The sequence below is a fragment of the Dendrobates tinctorius genome, unplaced genomic scaffold (assembly GCF_039654945.1).
Source record: "Dendrobates tinctorius isolate UK_male_01 unplaced genomic scaffold, ASM3965494v1 ptg000038l, whole genome shotgun sequence".
NCBI lineage: Eukaryota > Metazoa > Chordata > Amphibia > Anura > Dendrobatidae > Dendrobates > Dendrobates tinctorius.
This window is the reverse complement of record NW_027361706.1, coordinates 27,800,001-27,820,414: the sequence shown is the minus strand read 5'-3', so window position 1 is coordinate 27,820,414 and position 20,414 is coordinate 27,800,001. Positions and strand designations below refer to the sequence as shown.

The 20,414-nt window shown below is 45.6% G+C and overlaps 1 protein-coding gene across 1 annotated transcript in view; it reads left to right on the top strand.

Annotated features, from left to right (window-relative positions):
• The window catches only part of STAB1 (stabilin 1), a 281,241-nt gene that overhangs the window by 229,130 nt on the left and 31,697 nt on the right, over positions 1-20,414 (top strand). Inside the window, exons 51-55 of the mRNA XM_073574319.1 lie at positions 13,911-14,087; positions 16,018-16,104; positions 16,910-17,056; positions 17,863-17,928; positions 20,156-20,339. Coding sequence (XP_073430420.1) covers positions 13,911-14,087; positions 16,018-16,104; positions 16,910-17,056; positions 17,863-17,928; positions 20,156-20,339 — 661 coding nt within the window. The remainder of the gene's footprint in view (positions 1-13,910; positions 14,088-16,017; positions 16,105-16,909; positions 17,057-17,862; positions 17,929-20,155; positions 20,340-20,414) is intronic.

Sequence of the window (20,414 nt, the reverse complement as noted above, 5' to 3'; positions counted from 1 at the left end):
AATGATAAGGGTGCCCATACTTTTGCACCGGTCAAATTTTGTTTAAATGCAGATTGCACATTTTCTGTTAGTACAATAAACCTTATTTGAATCCAGAAATATAACTGAGTCCATCAGTTATTAGATATATGAAACTGAAATAGCTGTTGCAAAAACCAAAATTGTTATAAAGAAAAAAGGTTAACATTAATAGGGGTGCCCAAACTTTAACATATGACTGTATATGTTTTACCTCAAAAACATCATCCTCCGAGACAGGGTCAGGAGTGGGGCCCGGATCCTTAAAGAAGGGACTCAAAACTACTGGTTTGAGGAGAGAAACATGAAAGGAGTTAAGCACACGTAGGGAAGTGGGCAACTTCAGCTTGTACAAGACTGGATTGATCTGTCTCAAGATCTCAAATGGTCTGATGAACCGGGGACCCAATTTGTAGGATGGCATCTTTAACCAGATGTACTTAGAAGAGAGCCATACCTTGTCTCCGGGACAAAAGATAGGCGCATCCAAACGTCTCTTGTCCGCATGCCTTTTCATACGCTAGGAGGCTTTCTCCAGAGCAGTTTTGGTATCCCTCCAGACCTTAGAAAAATCTTGGGAGAAAGTATCGGCAGCTGAAACGCCAGATGATCCGGAGATGGGAAGAGGTATTCAGGGTTGCAATCCGAAGACAATCTGAAAGGGAGACTTTCCAGAAGATTCGCTTACTTGATTGTTGTAAGAAAATTCGGCCCAGGACAGTAAGTCTACCCAGTCGTCATGATGGGCATTGACAAAGTGACACAGGAATCCAGCCAGGATTTGATTTGTCCTCTCCACTTGTCCATTGGACTGGGGATGGTACGCTGAGGAAAAATCCAGTTCAATTCTTACCAGTTTACAAACTGCTCTCCAGAATCTAGAGGTGAACTGGACTCCTCTGTCGGACACGATGTGGAGAGGGAAACCATGGAGGCGGAAGATGTGCCGGATGAACAGGTCCGCCAACTCAGGAGCAGTTGGAAGACCGGGTAGTGGAACGAAGTGAGCCATTTTAGAGAAGCGATCCACCACTACCCACACCACAGAACAGCCACATGAGATCGGGAGATCTGTGATGAAGTCCATCGCGATATGCTGCCAGGGGGCAGACGGAATTGGAAGAGGCTGAAGCCTACCTGCGGGTAGATGCTTGGCCATCTTGTTACGAGCACAGGAAGGACAGGCTGTGACGTACTCCAGAAAGTCCTTAGCCATGGCAGGCCACCAGTAGTACCGGGAGATGAGTTGCAGAGTCTTTCTCTGGCCGGCACGACCAGCCAACTTGGACGAGTGACCCCACTGAAGGACACAAGCACGCTCAGAAGCTGACACGAAAGTCTTCCCTGGAGGCAGCCGGGCAAGATCAGTAGAAGCGACCGCGACTAACCTTGAGGGTTCAATGATGTGCTGCGGTTCTTCTTCTTGATCAGGAGGTAGTAAGGCTCAGGAAAGTGCGTCTGCTTTGACATTTTTGTCAGCTGGGTGAAAATGAAGAACAAAGTTAAAACAAGCAAAAAACAAAGCCCAGCGGGCTTGACGAGGATTCAGCCTTTGTGCAGTTTGGATGTAAGCAAGATTTTTGTGATCGGTGTATACGACTTCCTGATGAAGAGCTCCTTCTAGAAGATGCCTCCACTCCTGCAGAGCCAATTTGATTGCCAACAATTCCCGATCTCCAACAGAATAATTCCTCTCTGCGGAAGAAAAAACCTTGGAAAAAAAAACACAGGAGTGCATTCGCCCGGAGGATGATTTCTAGGTTAGTACAGCTCCCGCACCTACTGAAGAGGCTTCGAACTCAAGAAAAAATTGTTCATTGGCGTTAGGACGATGAAGAACAGGTGCGACAGCAAAGGCCTTTTTGAGAGAAACAAAGGCCTCCTCAGCCTCAGGAGGCCAATCCTTCGGATTTGCACCTTTACGGGTTAGAGCTGAGATGGGCGCCACTCGGGTGGAGAAGTTAGGAATGAATTGCCTGTAGTAGTTGGCGAAGCCCAGGAATCGTTGTATGGCCTTCAACCCAGATGGACGAGGCCACTTGAGTACAGCCGATAACTTCTCTGGATCCATTTTTAATCCTGTGGAGGAAACAATGTAACCGAGGAAAGGCAAACAGGATTGTTCGAAGAGGCACTTTTCAAACTTGGCGTACAGTCTGTTCTCCCTGAGCCTCTGTAAGACCAGGCGCACTTGTCTGCGATGCGAGACCAAGTCAGTAGAAAAAATCAGAATGTCGTCTAGGTAGACAACAACACAGGTGTAAAGCAGATCCCTGAAAATGTCATTGACGAATTCTTGGAAAACAGCGGGAGCATTGCTTAGACCAAACGGCATTACCAGGTACTTGTAGTGGCCATCACAAGTGTTGAAGGCTGTTTTCCATTCATCTCCATCTCTGATTCGGATCAAATTGTAAGCCCCTCTGAGATCCAGCTTGGTGAAGATCCTGGCCCCTCGGAGACAGTCAAACAGTTCTGAAATTAGAGGCAAAGGGTACCTGTTTTTTACCGTGATCTGGTTCAGTCCTCGGTAGTCGATACAGGGCCGCAGGGATCCGTCCTTTTTCTTCACGAAGAAGCAGCCTGCTCCTGCCGGTGACGATGATTTTCGGATAAACCCTCTACCCAAGTTTTCCTGGATGTAGTCCGACATAGTCTGAGTCTCTGCCTGGGAAAGAGGGTAAACTCTCCCACGGGGAGGAGATGTTCCAGGAAGAAGGTCTATTGGACAGTCATACGACCTGTGGGGAGGAAGTTTTTCAGCCTCCTTTTTCCCGAAGACATCCGAGAAGGACCAGTAAGCGGATGGTAATCCAGGCAGGGTAGCAGGTTGGACTGGGGGTGAAGCTGGTTCAATCCGGGTTAAACAACGGTCCGAGCGGGAATCTCCCCAACGTAGAATTTCGCCTGTTCTCCAATTAAGGACTGGTTCATGTTTCTGAAACCAAGGCAAACCTAGAAGCAAGGGGTGAGACAAACCAGGGTACACATAAAAACGGATTCTTTCAGAATGCATAAGACCTACCCGGAGTTCCACTGGCTCAGTCTGGAACTGGACGGGTTCGGTCAGAGGCTGGCCATCGACAGCGGTTACCCGCAACGGGTTGGAAAGAGCCTGAACTGGTAAGTGGTAGCGATCCACAAGCGTCTGCTGGATAAAGCTTCCGGCGGCTCCGGAGTCCAACAGAGTCCAGAAAATTTTATTGCTCCGCAGGTCACGGAGACTGAGATCTGCAACGAAGGAGAGGAATGTTCTCTACCTAGGGTGGCCTCTCCTACCGAGCCTAGGCACAGGAGTTTTCCGACTTCTTTGGACAGGAGTGGATCAGGTGTTCGTAACTACCATAGTACAGACAGCTTCCGTTTTTGCGACGCGCCTCCTGGCCGGCGGCTGGCCAGACTTACTCGATCTACCTCCATACCTTCGGAAGAAGAGGATGAGGTAGACGTCTTGGAAGAATTAGAGTCCAGGTGGTAGGACCTCCTGTCACGCTTAATCTCCATGGAACGCTCCTGAAAACGCAGGTCAATCCGGGTCTCCAAGGAAATCAGGTCATCCAAGATGGTAGGCCTGTCCCGTCCCGCCAGCTCATCTTTAATTTTTCCAGATAGGCCCTCCCAGAAGGTAGCCAGCAAGGCTTCATTGTTCCAAGATAACTCAGATGACAGGATGCAGAACTGAACAGCATACTGAGCCACCGTGAGGGTTCCTTGGCGTAAGCGAAGCAGGACAGAAGCGGTCCCGTGACCCGGCCAGGTTCATCAAAGGTCCTGCGAAAAGTTTCTAGGAAAGATTGAAGATCATTAACCAGCGGGTCTCCTCTCTCCCATAATGGATTCAGCCAGGCGAGAGCCTCTCCTGCTAGATGTGACATAATGAAGCCCACTTTGGCACGATCAGAAGCAAACATATGCCCCAATATTTCGAAGTGAAGGGTAGGGATTGAGAAAACCCCGACACTGAGTGGGATCACCACGGAAGCGGGTAGGAGCCGCCAGGCGGGGGCCCTTGCTTGTCATGACAGCAGGTACCTGGGTGTTGCTAGGCGAATCAGGAGCAGCCGGGTTCTGCAGAGAATCCATGCGGGTGGACAGGTTACGTAGATACGTCGTGATCTTATCCTGTTGATCTCTTAAACGGGTCACCTCTTGGCACAACTCCAACGTTGGAGGCCTCTGGGGTCTAGCGGATTCCATGGCCGGAGCAATCGGTAACGAATGGAAGCGGAGGCAGAGATGGTGAAGTTCACATTCATTTTTATTTTTTAAGTGGAATCTCGGGACCACGGTCCGGGGGGCTCCGAAGGAGGCGTGACCAGTGAGCCCCGGGCACCCGTAGTAAAGCCCCTCAGGCAGGGCCAGAATGGAATACCCGGAGGACACAGGTGCTACCTCCAGTTAGACCCCGAACACGTGGCAGCTGTCCCAGCGGGACCAAAAGGGATAACAAAGGTTACAGCAGAGTCCGTAATGCGCTGGGTCCTGGATCCGGTTAGTTGGTAAGGAGTCGGTTCCAGTGACCTTCACACAGTCCTTGGACTCGGATGGCTGTAGGCGGAACGGGATGGCTTAGGCCCAGATGGTTGCTGATATAACCAGGTAACACAGGATACTGATATGCTGTGGAAACAGAGCATTAGACAATGCACAGAGACTGCAGATGCAGTGCAGACAGGTTAGCATGAGAACCGGATGTAGCAATGATAGATACTCGTTGCTCCGGCGCTCTCCCTATGGAGGAGAGGCCAGACATAGCAGCCAGTGCGCTGCCATTGGTTGATTGCATTTTTTTGAATAATGCGCGCCGCCCCTTTAAGATGGCAAGAGAGCGGGCGGGCGAGCCCTATTAGCCTTAGTTACAGATCTCCTCACAGGACGCCAGGAGGAGGAGGCAGGACAGAATGCAGAGCAGCAGCATGAGAAGCTCGAGGTGAGTGCCTAGAACGGAGAGCAGCGGCAGGCCTGGACGCAGCACCAGGACGGGGGCCAGATGTAACAGCGGCAGACCTGGGCGCAGTGCCAGGACGGGGACCGGGTGTAACACCTATATCATCCGTCAAGGAGGAATGTGGAGTTTATCTGCCATGTCAGAGGTGGAGGAGATACTGAAAGGTTCCACTGATCTCAACGGTTCATATACACAGAGTGGACAAGTGGGTGGCAGACTTTTTGAGCCACCAGCAGGCAGAGGCAGGAGAATAGGCTCTTCATCCAGAGGTGTTTGAGCAGATTTGTCATCCGTGGGGCACACCAGATGTAGATCTATTGGCAACTAGATTAAACCACAAGTTACCAAGATTTGTCACAAGATCTCGGGCTCCTCAGTTGCAGCAAATGCATTGGCAATTTCCTGGTCCAAGTTCTCCCTTCCTTACCTATTTCCTCCTTTACCTTTTCTGTCCTGACCTCTCAAGAAAGTCAAGGCAGAGGTGATTCCAGTTATCCTCATTGCACCAGGCTGGTGTTGGAGGACCTGGTACGTAGACGTTATTAAACCTTTTTGCGGATGTCCCTTGGAAAAATTCCTCACCGTCTAGATCTTCTGTCTCAGGGTCCATACTTACACCAGAATTTACAGTCACTCAATTTACAGTAGCTGTTGAAGCTGTGATTCTGAGGGCAGTGGATTTGTCAGAATCAGTCATCTAAGCTATGATTGGGGCACAGAAGCCCCGCTAGCTGCGCATCTATCTCCACACTTGGAAGACCTGCTTTCGCTGGTGTGAGTGCTCTGGATTTTCTCAAATGTCCTTTTCTCTCCCTGTACCGCTCTCCTTCTTGCAGTTGGAGGTTGTACTCAGGGTTGGCCCTTAGTTCTCTCAAGGGATAGGTGTCCGCCTTGGCTGTTTTATTTCAGAGAAATGTGGCCTCTAGACCTCAGATCAGGACCTTTCTTCAGAAGGTCGTTCACTAGACCACCCTATCACCTCCCCCCCTTGATCCGTGGGACCTTAATCTAGTCTTGGAGGCTCTTCAGTCTCCACCTTTTGAGCCCTTCAGACAGATTTCTGCGCTTCGTCTTGCCCTTCTGACAGATTTCTGTGCTTCGTCTTGCTAATAAGCTATCTTCCCTTATAGCCATCACCTCTATTAGGAGAATATCATAGCTTGTGGCTCATTCTAGTCAAGCCCCTTACCTTATCCTGCACCTGAATAAGGTAGTGTTGAGACCTGTTTTGTCCTTCCTCCCCAAGGTGATTTGGTCTTTTCATCTTAACGAGAACATTGTTTTGACTTCCTTTTGTCCTGCACCTTATCAAATCTAGAAGTCTAGATCCATGTAGTGCTGGATATCTGTTTATCTGACCACAACATTTTATTGGGTCCTGCTGTCTCAATTTAGTTTGATTGATTAACGAGAAGAGAGAGGGAGCACAAAAAAAAAAAAAATCTAAGCCTTAGCCTCCTATATATTCAGACATAGCTTGGGGGAGCATTTATGCAGAGGGCATTTATGCACATGTAATCGAAGTACATGTATCAAAGTACTGGCAGTTATAACATGGCAGTTAGACAGGTAAGACATTTATATACATCTACTCCCTGTACATTTGGAGTACAACAAATATATACCATATGCATTTGTGTAATTTATATCCTGGCCGCTGCATTCACACACATCCACCGCTCTGGCATTAACTCTCTACACTCCATCCATATCGGCCCCTCGCTCCTTTCCTCTCCTATGTATAGCACTCACGCTCTTTTCACATTGTTAAATTGCACGGATCCAGTCAGTCCCACCATTCAACATAAGAGACGCTCTCAGAAATCACTTAACAATCTGTTCACTCTTTCTATCCTCCTTCTCCTAGTCGCAGGAGACATTGCTCCCAACCCTGGTCCCCCATGTTATAGAAAGTCAAACCCCCCAACTGCTACACTCAGAAATCCCTCTAATCTTATTAATATTCCCTGCATGCCATCTGTCTCTCTTAATTGTGCACTTTGGAATTCTCGCTCAGTGTGTAACAAACTCTCCTTCACTCATGACTTTTTCCTTTCTAATTCTCTTAAGCTCCTGGCTCTTACTGAAACCTGGATCCAGCAGTCAGACACTACCGCTGCTCTTTCATACGGGGGACTACACTTCTCTCATACCCCAAGATCAGACAGTAGAGCAGGTGGAGGCGTTGGTCTGCTCCTGTCACCAAAATGTACCTTTCAGGTTATCCCTCAACTACCCTCACTAGTCTTCCCTTCTTTTGAGGTCCATGCCGTCAGACTCTACACCCCCTTCTCCAGGCGAGTGGCGGTGGTGTATCGTCCTCCCGGCCCCTCCCATCAGTTCCTGGATCATTTTGCCACTTGGCTTCCACATTTTCTCTCTTGTGACATCCCTACCCTCATAATGGGAGATTTCAACATCCCCATTGCTCTTCCCCTCTCCCCATCTGCTACTCACCTTTTATCTCTAACCTCCTCGTTTGGCCTTTCGCAGCTTACTAATTCTCCAACGCATGGAGACGGAAACTCCTTCGACTTGGTCTTCTCTCGGCTTTGTGCAGTGGATGATTTTGCAAACTCCCCTCTCCCGCTCTCTGACCACAATCTTCTTTCTTTCTCTATCAAGAACTGCCAGGCTGCTCAGGTCACCCCCACTGTCCATACTTATAAAAACATACAGGCCATTAACACCCAGAAACTTATGAAGAACTTGGTCATCATTGGCCCCTATCTCCTCCCTCTCATGTCCTGATTCTGCATTGAAGCATTACAATGAAACACTTCAAAGTGCCCTGGATGAACTTGCACCCCCTATAAATAGAACACCAAAACACAGACGGCGACAACCCTGGCACACCCTGCAAACACGTTTCCTGCAGCGGTGCTCCAGGTGCGCCGAACATCTGTGGAGAAAATCCAATCTACACGAAGATTTCATCCATTATAAGTTTATGCTTAGAACATACAACACTGCCCTTCACCTCTCCAAACAAACCTATTTCAACACCCTCATCATCTCACTGTCCAATAACCCGAAACGTCTCTTTGACACTTTTCATTCTCTACTCAACCCAAGAGTACACGCCCCAACCACGGAGCTCCGAGCTGACGATCTGGTCAATTACTTCAAAGAAAAAATTGACCAGATTCGACAGGAAATTATCTCCCAATCACCTCATACCATGCACTGTCCTCCCTCCCCCGCTGCATCTAGCTCACTCTCTGATTTTGAACCAGTCACAGAAGAAGTAAGCAGGCTCCTTACATCTTCTCGCCCAACCACTTGCACCAGTGACCCATTTCCATCACATCTCCTCCAGTCCCTTTCCCCTGCTGTCACCCATCACCTAACTAAAATATTTAACCTCTCTCTCTCTTCTGGTATCTTTCCCTCCTCATTTAAGCATGCCATCATACATCCACTACTTAAAAAACCATCCCTCGACCAAAACTGTGCCGCTAACTATAGACCTGTCTCTAATCTTCCCTTCATCTCTAAACTCCTGGAACGCCTGGTCCACTCCCGGCTTATCCGCTATCTCTTTAATAACTCTCTTCTCGACCCTCTCCAATCCGGTTTCCGCTCTTTACACTCTACTGAAACTGCCCTCACTAAAGTCTCTAATGATCTACTAACAGCTAAATCTAATGGTCATTACTCCATGCTAATTCTCTTGGATCTCTCTGCAGCATTCGACACTGTGGATCATCAGCTCCTCCTCACTATGTTCCATTCCATTGGACTCAAGGACACCGTTCTCTCCTGGTTCTCCTCCTATCTCTCTGACCACTCCTTTACTGTATCTTTTGCCGGTTCCTCCTCCTCTCACCTTCCCCTTACTGTTGGGGTTCCTCAAGGATCTGTTCTAGGCCCCCTCCTCTTCTCCTTGTACACTGCCCCTATTGGTCAAACAATCAGTAGATTTAGTTTCCAGTACCATCTCTATGCTGATGACACCCAATTATACGCTTCTTCTCCTGACATCACGCCAGCCTTTCTAGAAAACACCGGCGATTGTCTAAACACTGTGTCTAACATCATGTCCTCACTATATCTGAAACTGAACCTGTCAAAGACTGAACTCCTTGTGTTTCCTCCCTCTACTAATGTACCTATACCCGACATAGCCATTTCGGTGTGTGGTTCCACTATTACTCCCCAGCAACATGCCCGCTGTCTTGGGATCATACTTGACTCCGAGCTTTCCTTTGCCCCCCACATTCGATCACTGGCTCGCTCTTGTCATCTGCACCTCAAAAACATTTCTAGAATTCGACCTTTTCTTACTTTTGGATTCTGCAAAAACTCCTACTGTTTCTCTTATTCATTCTCGTCTCGTCTCGACTATATCTTCTAATCGGTCACCCTCTTACCAAACTCTCCCTTCTCCAATCTGTCTTGAATGCTGCAGCCAGGATCATATTCCTCACCAATCGTTACACCGATGCCTCTACCTTGTGCCAGTCATTACACTGGCTACCCATCCACTCCAGAATTCAGTATAAACTTATTACCCTCACTCACAAAGCCCTCCATGACTCAGCACCACCCTACATCTCCTCCCTTGTTTCAGTATACCACCCTACCCGCGCCCTCCGTTCTGCTGATGACCTGAGTTTAGCATCCTCAATAATCAGAACCACCCACTCCTGTCTCCAAGACTTTACACGTGCTGCGCCAATTCTTTGGAATGCACTTCCCAGGTCAATACGATTAGTCCCCAATCCCCACAATTTTAAGCGTGCCCTGAAAACGCATTTATTCAAACTGCCCTATCGCCTCAACAGATTAACCTAATCTATCCCTGTGTGGCACAGCCAATAGTTTTACCATAACCAGGTTCCCCGCATCATGTTCCCACATGCTTTATGCATCCATTAGCCCTCTGTGTCTGTACTGTTACACACTTAACATTATGGCTGGTCAAAACAATCAGGGCAACTGTTACCACCCACCTTTCGTGTCTCCCCTTTTTCCCTTGTAGATTGTAAGCTTGCGAGCAGGGCCCTCATTCCTCTTGGTATTTGTTATAATCTATGTGATTATTGTTATGCTGTAATGTATATTGTCTGTACAAATCCCCTCCGAAATGTAAAGTGCTGCGGAATATATCGGCGCTATAGAAATAAAATGTATTATTATTACTATTATAGAAGGCTCTGCATAAAATACTGTAGATATTGTCAGGACTGTACGGTGATATTTATCAGCCACCACTCCATTTAGAAAGTCTGGTTCCTTGTTTGTCATACCAGATGGCCCTCGCAGGGGCCTGGCAGCCTGTAAGACAACTATTGCTTGTCAGATTACAATGGCCATCATTCAGGCCTATAAGGTGAAGGCCAGGGCGCCTCCAATTAGGGTTAAGTTGCACTCTACGTAGGCGGCGGGGGCTTCCTGGGAGGTTCGCCACTGGGCATCAGTCTTGCAACTCTGTAAAGCATCAACTTGGTCATCAGTACATACTGTACCTTCTCCAAGTTTTACAGCGTCCACACCTGTGCTTCTGTGGATAAAAGTCTCAGCAACAAGATTTTGTAGGCAGCAGTTTCTCAGGCTTCGACCTGACCAAGAGTGAAGAATTTGGTGGTAACATTATATTATTTATTTTACCACCCCAGGGACAGCTTTGGAATGTTCCACGGTTCTCTGTGTCCCTCAATGAAGCAGCTGAGAAATTAAGATTTTGGTACTCTACGTAAGATTTGTTTCTCTGTAGTCTTCAGTGGGGGACACAGCACCCACCCAGTTGGGCGTGCATTTATGTTGTATGCCACTCTCTGGTTGTAATTGAATTATTTTCTCTTTCCCCCATGACGGCACCACGGAGAGAGAGGGATCCGCCCTCAGGGACAGGAAACCTACAGACGAAAAAGGCGGTACCTCTCTCCCACATCAGTTGGTTTCCTGTCCCTGACTGGGAACCTACAGCACATACCTGCAGTCGACGCGGAATGCCGGGGACCGAACCAGTCCGGTAATAGGCAGCGGGGCTCCCTGCCTCGGCTGGGTCGAGGCCTCGCGTAGGCTTCCCCCGTAGCACCCACCACCTCCTGGGTCGGCGGGCCTTGAGGCTGAGTGGGGAGAGGCAGTGAAGATCCGAGGGGTAGAGGACGCCCTCAAGGGCGATAGAACCACTAATAAAAAACGTAGATCCAGGCATAGATCTCCAGAGTCCAGTGTTAGTGAGTCAGGGAGTGAATCATCTAACTCAAGTTATTCATCATTCTCCCAGTCATCATCATCATCCTCAGAAGGGGGACGCAGCTGCTTCCCTATTGAGGAGACGGATGCACTGGTAAAAGCCGTAAGGACAACTATGGGGCTGGTAGATGAACGACCTAAAAAAACGGCAGAAGAGTTAATGTTCAGTGGACTGGAACAAAAAAACGGAGAGTTTTCCCGGTGAATGAGAAAATCCACTCTCTAATCAAACGAGAATGGAAAAAGTACACATGACAGCTTGGCTTTTGAGAGGGAACTCCTAAGCAATAGGGGCTTCTCGTCTAACTTGATAACCACGTTACTACAAAGTAGAAAGCCAGTAACCACTATGGCATATGGGAAGGTATGGAAAAAATTCCTATCAATTTCAGATTCTGACCCAATGGGAGAGATCCCAATAGGGGAAATTCTGGAATTCCTACAGAAAGGGTTGGAAAAGGGACTAGCTACAAGCACCCTGAAAGTACAGGTGGCGGCCTTAGGGGCTTTGTATAATCATGACTTAGCCGGAAATCGGTGGGTTAGGAGATTCATGAGGGCCGCAAGTAGATCTAGGCCGATCCACCTACGCAACACCCCCCTTGGGATCTAAACCTGGTATTGAAAGCACTAACCAAATCTCCCTTCGAACCCTTGGTGGAGGCTCCCTTAAAAATATTGTCCCTTAAGACCTGCCTCCTCGTAACCTTAACTTCTGCCCGCCGCATTAGTGATATACAAGCCTTGTCTGCCCACTCACCCTTCACGCAAGTTCTGGATGATAGGGTAATTCTTAGAACCGACCCAGCATATCTCCCCAAGGTGTCTTCACAGTTTCATAGGACCCAAGAAATCTCCCTACCCTCCTTCTGTCCCAATCCCAAAAACAAAACAGAAGAGGTATGGCACACTTTAGATGTAAAAAGATGCCTGGTCCAGTATATAACAACCACGAGGGAGTTTAGGAAGGATAGGGCTCTGTTTGTCTGTTTTCAGGGTCCTCGAAAGGGTCAAAAAGCATCGAAGGCCACGCTGGCGAGGTGGATAAGAGAAGCCATCACCCTATCCTACTCCTCCTGCGGGGCAGCCATCCCAGAGGACATAAGGGCCCATTCAACCAGGGCAGTGGCGTCATCCTGGGCGGAGAAAGCCGGCGCTTCAATAGACCAGATATGTAGAGCTGCCACTTGGTCTTCCCCCTCTACATTTTTCAAACATTACCGTCTAGACTTGACCTCCTCTTCAGATCTCACCTTTGGGAAAAGGGTTCTGGAGGCAGTGGTCCCTCCCTAGATGTACAATCTTTGTAATTCTCTCCGTGGTGCTGTCATGGGGGAAAGAGAAAATCGTAGTTACTTACCGATAACGGTATTTCTCTGATCCCATGACGGCACCCGTACATCCCCTCCCTTTCACACACACAGGTGTGCACATTAGAGTGAGTTAGTTAGCTTTGATACTTAGCCACACGGTGCCTCTATTAAGCTTAAGTTGAATAATTTGATTAATTGTGGATTTTTATAACCATTTGAGTTTCAGCTGAAAGTTCTGTGTAATGCTCTGTAAACCAACTGATGTGGGAGAGAGGTACCGCCTTTTTGATCTGTAGGTTTCCTGTCCCTGAGGGCGGATCCCTCTCTCTCCGTGGTGCCATCATGGGATCAGAGAAATACCGTTATCGGTAAGTAACTACGATTTTTCCAAATGTGTTTGGTTTTTTTGCTTCTCCTGCTGCTTTCTCACTAAACTGAGGGAGCCTGAGGCTAGCCAGTAAGGTATAGTCTGCTGAGGAGGAGCCAATTTTCATTTAGAATGTAATAATAGTGTCAGCCTCCAGGTGGCAGCATACTATTTGATGGTTTTCTTTGTCCTCCAATTAAGACTACCAAGAAACAGATTTTCTGGTGAGTACTAAAAATCCTAATTTCTGGTTTTAGAAGATCTCTGTTACTTTGCTGTGGTTTGTTAAAAGAAAATAAAATTGGCATATTTTCCAGGTCCAGTGCCGAGTCTCATCCACTCCTCCCGGTGTGTGTTATTGTCTACAGCGCTAATGTCACGTTTAACAGCACTGCAGACAATCAGTGAGTTCAGCGACTAATACTACCATCTCGGGCAGAAGTACTGAGCTCAGTTATTGGTGGCAGTGCTTTCAACATCATGATGTCAGTACTGCAGACAATAACAGACACGAGGAGCAGCACTGGAAAGTCAGTGCTAGACCCAGGGAGGGTGAGTTAAGCACAGCTTGTTTTGTTTTGTTTTTTTAACTACACCCCCAAGGAGTTTTCTGAAACCGGAAGCCCCCTTTAAATTATTCCATATGTTTGTCTTTTCGTTGCTGGTGCATAATATATATATATAAAAATATATATATATATATATATATATATATATATATATATATATATATTTTTTTTTTAATGTTTTTTCTTCAGTCTGAAACTAATTATTATTAGTACATAGGTCAAGTTGTGATACACACTAATTACGTACATGCCTACCTGACATGTTGAAAATGCTGCCTGTAAAAGGTTGGCAAAGTAGGTACATTACATATATAAGGTTTTTTCAGGGAGAAATAGTGTAACTTGTACTGATCCATATCTCTGCTTAATCTGAGCTTCTGAGTCAGGTAGGCGGAGCTGAGCACTGCAGTGCCCCCACATGGCACTACTAAAGGGAAGATCAAAAATATTTTATTTTATGTTTATTATTATTTTTTGCATTATTTTGATAGGATTCCAATCTGATGTCTACAGTTATGGAAAAAATCCACCAACCAATCACAATGTTGTGGCCTACAGATAAAGCCTTTGATTCTCTTCCCAAAGAACGAAAAATATGGCTGTACCATGAAGAACACCGAGACAAGCTGGAGGCTTATCTAAAAGTTCATATTATCAGGGATACAGAGGTATATATCTTGTGCATGACTTGTCTATTATCTCTCATTTCCACACAATTTACAATAGTCAGACTGACAGATTTCTGACCTTCTATACTTCTTAAAAGGAAACCATCAGTAACCTACACAAACTTTTATTTGTGCATGTGGGTCTTTGAAATATTGAATTCATCAACACCTTTATATTTTCTATCTGTTGCTGCATTCCCAAGAAATCCGTGTTTTAATTCATATGAAAATTATGTGTTAAGTGCTCTAGGTGTGACTGAGCACTTTCCGATCCTTTGCCTCCCCAATTTGTGGTCTACCCAGCACTAGCCTCTTTGGCTTAATTGATATCTCACGGACTGATTTCCTTGCCTGGTGTGTGATGTCACATAGACCGTGAACTAACAATCAAGCTATAGAGGCTGGTGGTATGTGGAGTGTGACGTAGTGACCCCAGGTTACAGCTTGGGGGCGCTGTGTGTGCACTTAGGATGCGCTTGGAGGCATAATTATGATGGTGAATTAGGGACTGGCATTATTGCAAATGGCCGGTATGTGTCGCAGACGTTCTTTGCGCTGTAAGCCCAAAATGATATGGTTGTGCTGGGACTTATAGTTCCACAAGTATTTGCTGTGTATTACTTATAAGGGGGGCTTATAGGGTTAGTCAGAGAGCTGGGTGGGAATTGACTAACCACACATGCACCGCCCATCCATGGGGGGTGGTTACAACCATATAATGTGACTGAGGTCTGGTCACAAGGACAGAGTGTGTGTACCTGAATGGTTCAGGGTGCAAGGTCCTGGAAGGTCTGTGTTGGAAGATCCTGGGAGTAGGATCGGATTCCTGGAGCACGTGGTGAGACCTTGGACCTGGAGGCCGGTGTGTTGGGAGAATCTGGGAGTAGGATCAGAGCACTGAATGGCACCCGGTGAGGCCCTGTACCTGGTGGCCTGGGTGTTGGATGAATGTCCTGAATAGCACCTGGACAAGCCACGTTTTTGTGGAGTCTGAGAAGGCACTGCGTTTGGGGCAGCTACCTTCCGTCTGAGAATCTGTACTGTCTGTAGTGCACTGGACACAGGGACGGTGATCCCAGTTCGGCAGCTTCCCCAGGAACCAGGACTGACAGGAGGTCAGTCTGTGGAGCAGGAGCTTCTGAGAGGTAACCTCGGGCATGGGGAAAGAACTGTGTGCACTGGCAAAGGTCAGTTATTGAACTGTGCGGTCACCAGGTGACTGGAGAAAGTTAGGTGTGACTAGTGAATGCTTGGTAAAGCTTATGTGATAAAGTAATGGACTATGTGTAAGATGGTGATGTGCAACCTGGCTTATGGCATGGTTTATGGTGCTTAAATGAACCGTATGGACTGTTTTGTGTGACAAACCCGTGCCTGACTACGTTAATCCGCACAGGAACCTCGGGTGTGACACAGGAAGTGCTCTGTCACACCCAGAGCACTTAACACCTTTATTTATATATTTGTTAAAATGCTAATTTCTTGGGAATGCAGCAACATATAGAAGATATAAAAGTGTTGATGGATTTAGGTTTCAAAGACTTGTATGTCAATATATGAAGTTTGTGAGGTCGATCCTATTGGTAGATTCCCTTTAAATTGATTTATCCTAGCCAACTGCTAGGACTACTATCCTCAGGCAGCAATGTTTTTGGCCACTATAGTTATCAGAATGACACGCAGTGCATCTTCATGTGGTGCCTAAAAGAAGCTAAGGTTGGGGCTTAGCTTTTTATTTTTAGGTTTCTGCTGCAGTCAGTTGTCTTTCAGCCAGACACAGGCCACTGAGGAGGAGGAAGAATGGCTGATTCCCTTGACATTATGGAGATTTCTTTATATTTTTCAATTGTTGGATGTTGGCCATTTTACATTAAAACTGTTACAAATTCCATAATCGCTTATTTTGCCTTCTTTATGTGCATTGCCCTAGATTTTGGCAGCAAATCTACCTGTCAGTGGATCACGTAGGACACTTCATGGTTCAGTGGTTTCCTTTCAGTGCAGCTCAACCAACATTGTGAGTATCCATTAACTGTGAATTTCTACAAAATATGAATGTAAAATAGTGAAAATTTACTTACCTGAAATCTTTGCTTCTGGGAGTCCATGGGTAGAGCCGCAGTGGGGAATTTACAGCTCTCAAGGACAAAGGATAGGACTATTAGCAGTCATAAAACTAAAAGCATCAGGCATTTGCTCGTTACAAGACCAAGCTCCTCAGTAAAGCCCCCCCATACACATTAGACTAATGTCTAAACATCAGAAATTGCATTTTTCACAGACACAAATAAAAATTGGTGCAAAGTACAAGTAACCTAGCAGGTTACGGTCTTTCATTTAGGGCTCCTGAAAAAAATGAGCGCTAAAGGGGTATTTCCATCTCCAAGATTCTATCCCAATATGTAGTAGGTGTAGTAATAATAATATTAACAAATAACTCCAATTAGACATATATTATAGTTTTTCTGATTTTCTGTCGCTTTACCCATTTAGGGCATTTGCAGGCCCTTAGGCTTCCATGATTACGACCACTGATATAGTGTCAGCTAGTTGCTTGTGATATCACTAATCATTTAACGTTTACCATCAGTGGTGTAAAGTAACGGATGATATTCAGATTATGGGAGACATTACACAGTTCTGAAATTCTTCTTATGGTTTATTTATATGGAAAAATAAAACTGACATTTTAACAAAGGCGTGTAGACTTTTTAGACCCACTGTGTGTGCACATATATTACCATATTTTATGAATGTAAAAAAGCGTATCTGAACAAATCATATGTAGGTTGCATACATCACGACTATTTTTTATGTTGCAGGGGGAAATTCTGGTGAATGATAATAATGCCAAAATCATTCAAAGAGACATGGAGTTTGCTGGTGGAATTGCACATGGCATTGATCAGTTGTTGGAGCCGCCCAATCTTGGTGCTCGCTGTGATGAATTCGTAGAAATTAAATCTTCGGTAAGTAACAAGTTAATGAATTTGGAAATCTAATTTCCCTCTCGATGCAGAGATTTTAAGAGAAGATGTCTCGAATCCTGGTGCATGCTTTTTTAAAACTATAAATGCTTTGCATCTTCGGCACATGTGCAGGGATGAAAATTGGTGCGTGTGCAACACAAGCCACCAGGGCACATCAACTGCGCATGTGATGGGAAGGAGATCGGTGCGTTGGCACCAAGAAACATCTACATCACATTCGCTGGGTAGAGGATTCAAGCAGGCTTGGACTGGCCCACAGGAGAACCGGAGAATCCTCCGGTGGGCCTCTGTGGAAGAGAGAGCCACCATACTCTAATATGAGCAGCACATAGCTCAATATACTTGAATCACCATGTACAGACACATTGATTTCACAATCTACCCAATTCATTGTTATATAGATTTTGTGGACAACCCCTTTAATGGGAACCAATACAGTGAACGCTGGAACGATTGAGATGGAAAGTTGGAAGATCCTCAAGCTTGTATCTCTTTAATAATAATAAAAATATTATTATTATTAATAATAAAAAGTTTGACGCCTCCCCATGAATAAGATTTAATTTGTATACGTTTATCTTGAATGTAGAATTGGAAGTAACGTTTGCCCCCACCCTCCGTTTATTAAGGGTGTGAGATATTTGAAAAACTAAAAAAAAAAAAAGAAATAAAAGTTTTATAAAGTAACTGGTATGATGGCAAATGAGTATTTTTCATTGTATGATGAGAAGTTAAACTAATGGTTGCGATGTAATTTGTTGTGATTTGTTCTTTGCTGACAACAGACATTGTTGCGTTCGTGCTCCCTTTGTGGCTTTGAGGATCCCTGCCCATCCGGAACGAGTGACAGGGTGAGTTTGAAGTTACACAGTCTTATGGTGTAAGGTATTCTAAAAAGTTTGAATTTACTTAATATCCCCACTTCTGTTCATTGGATATCAGCCAATCCATGCCTGGCTCGATTCAATAGATGACTTGCCGATAAATCCTATCAAAGTAGGACTGGGAGGCATATAATTTTACACCTCCTAATGGCCTGCTTTATTTTTCTTGGTGAAGTTGCAGACAGCAAAACATTTAGGCTATTTTCACACGTTGCGTGTTTGCAGCCTTTTTTGTATGTTTTTTTTAATGCATAAACCCGGATCAGCTGAAAGCGTACTGTCAAAAATGCCAAAACCTACACGAAAAAAAAGTATGCCAGTACAAAGGGATCGCCAATAAGTACCGTAGTTAGTATTTATTAAGAGACAAAAAGAGACCGCAAAAATATAAAAAGAATTAAAATAGCCAATAGTCTGTATATTTAAAGCCAGACATGTTCCCAATAGAGCTAATTTCTATCCTCATCTGCCTATACAATAATAGAGCACAAGATGGAATATATAATAAACGTAATGTATAAAACTGTATAATTACCCCCAAATTGTATAATGGCTCTTACATTAGCTTCCACGCTATATAATGGCCCCTGCATTAGCCTTCATACTGTATAATGGCCCCCCGCATTAACCTCTAAAGCGTATAATGGCCTCCACAGTAGACCCCAACATACATAATGGCCCTCACATTAGCTCCCAGACTGTATAATTACCCCCTTATTAGCCACCAAACTGTATAATGGGAACTGCATTAGTCCCCAAATTAGATATTGGCCCCCACATTAGCTTCCATGCTGTATAATGGGCCCCAAAAGTAATCCCCAAATTGTATAAATGGTTCCCACACTGTATAATGGGCCCCACTTTAGCTCCTATACTGTACAATGGGCCCCACTCTAGCGCCTACACTGTATAATAGACCCCACATTAGCTCCTACACTGTATAATGGACCCCACTTTAGCTCCTATACTGTACAATGGACCCCACTCTAGCGCCTACACTGTATAATAGACCCCACATTAGCTCCTACACTGTATAATGGACCCCACTTTAGCTCCTATACTGTACAATGGACCCCACTCTAGCACCTACACTGTATAATAGACCCCACATAAGCTCCTATACTGTATAATGGACCCCACTTTAGCTCTTATACTGTATAATAGACCCCACTTTAGCTCTTATACTGTATAATAGACCCCACTTTAGCTCTTATACTGTATAATAGACCCCACTTTAGCTCTTATACTGTATAATAGACCCCACTTTAGCTCTTATACTGTATAATAGACCCCACTTTAGCTCTTATACTGTATAATGGGCCCCGCTCTAGCGCCTACACTGTATAATAGACCCCACTTTAGTTCCTATACTGTACAGTGGACCCCACTCTAGCACCTACACTGTATAATGGGCCCTACTTTTGCCCTCAAACTGTATAATGGCCCCACACTTTATAAGGACCCCCACAGTAGTCCATATCATGTACAAGCCCTCCCCCTCCTATTGTTCTAGGGTCCCCCATTGTTAAGGATGCTCCCACAAGTTTTAATTAAAGTAAAATAAAACACCATATACTCACCTAATCCAGGATCCTGATGAGTCCTCCAGTGAGGCTCGGGCAGACCAACACGCTGTCATAGTGCCAACGCATGCACAGAACATCAGAGTCCCAGTGCGATGAAGACACGCTCCCTGCTCTAGCACGGGACTTATCTGTATCGGTGTGCGCAGTTAAGGGTAGCGTAGCTTGTGTAGGCACCTGTAAGTGTGGGGGCCGGGGTAACTGCACCCTCTGCCCCCCTGGGGCTACGCAACTGCAAGGGAGGTTCAATAGAAGAACGCTGACTGGTTGTGCCTAGTCATCTATCATTGTAGCACTGTAGTTTTCATGCACCATCCATATATTTAGCCGTTGTTACCCCAGAGGTATGAAGTGTCACAAATATCAGGGTGTCAATGCGGTTTTATGCTCAACGCATCACAAAGTCGACCAACTTCTCCTTCAGGAGGACCACAACGGTTGTTTTACAAAACTTATCTTAGTGTTGTGCGTCACCCAACCTCACAAGGTGAGCAGTCACCGCTTTATTTCTATACTGGTATATTGGATAAAACCATATTGTGCTTAATTTTTCCCCCCAGCAAATTCAGCAAATATTGAATTATGACTTTTTTTTTTACTTTTTCCTGCAGGGAGAGATAGAAATTTGCTCAAGGTATAGCAGGCGTTACATTCCTGGACGTAGACAAAGACCTTACTCGCTATATGATCCTTTTCGGTATAACATAGGACACTTAAGTGGGTGCATGAGAAAGTGTTATACGATTTCATGGAAACCCCAGTGTTGTAAAAATCATTACGGAATAGATTGCCATGGTAAGGATATGAAAGGATTGTCTGTTCCTGGGCAACACCTCAAATGCTAAAGTGATCTATGTAAAAATAAAAAGT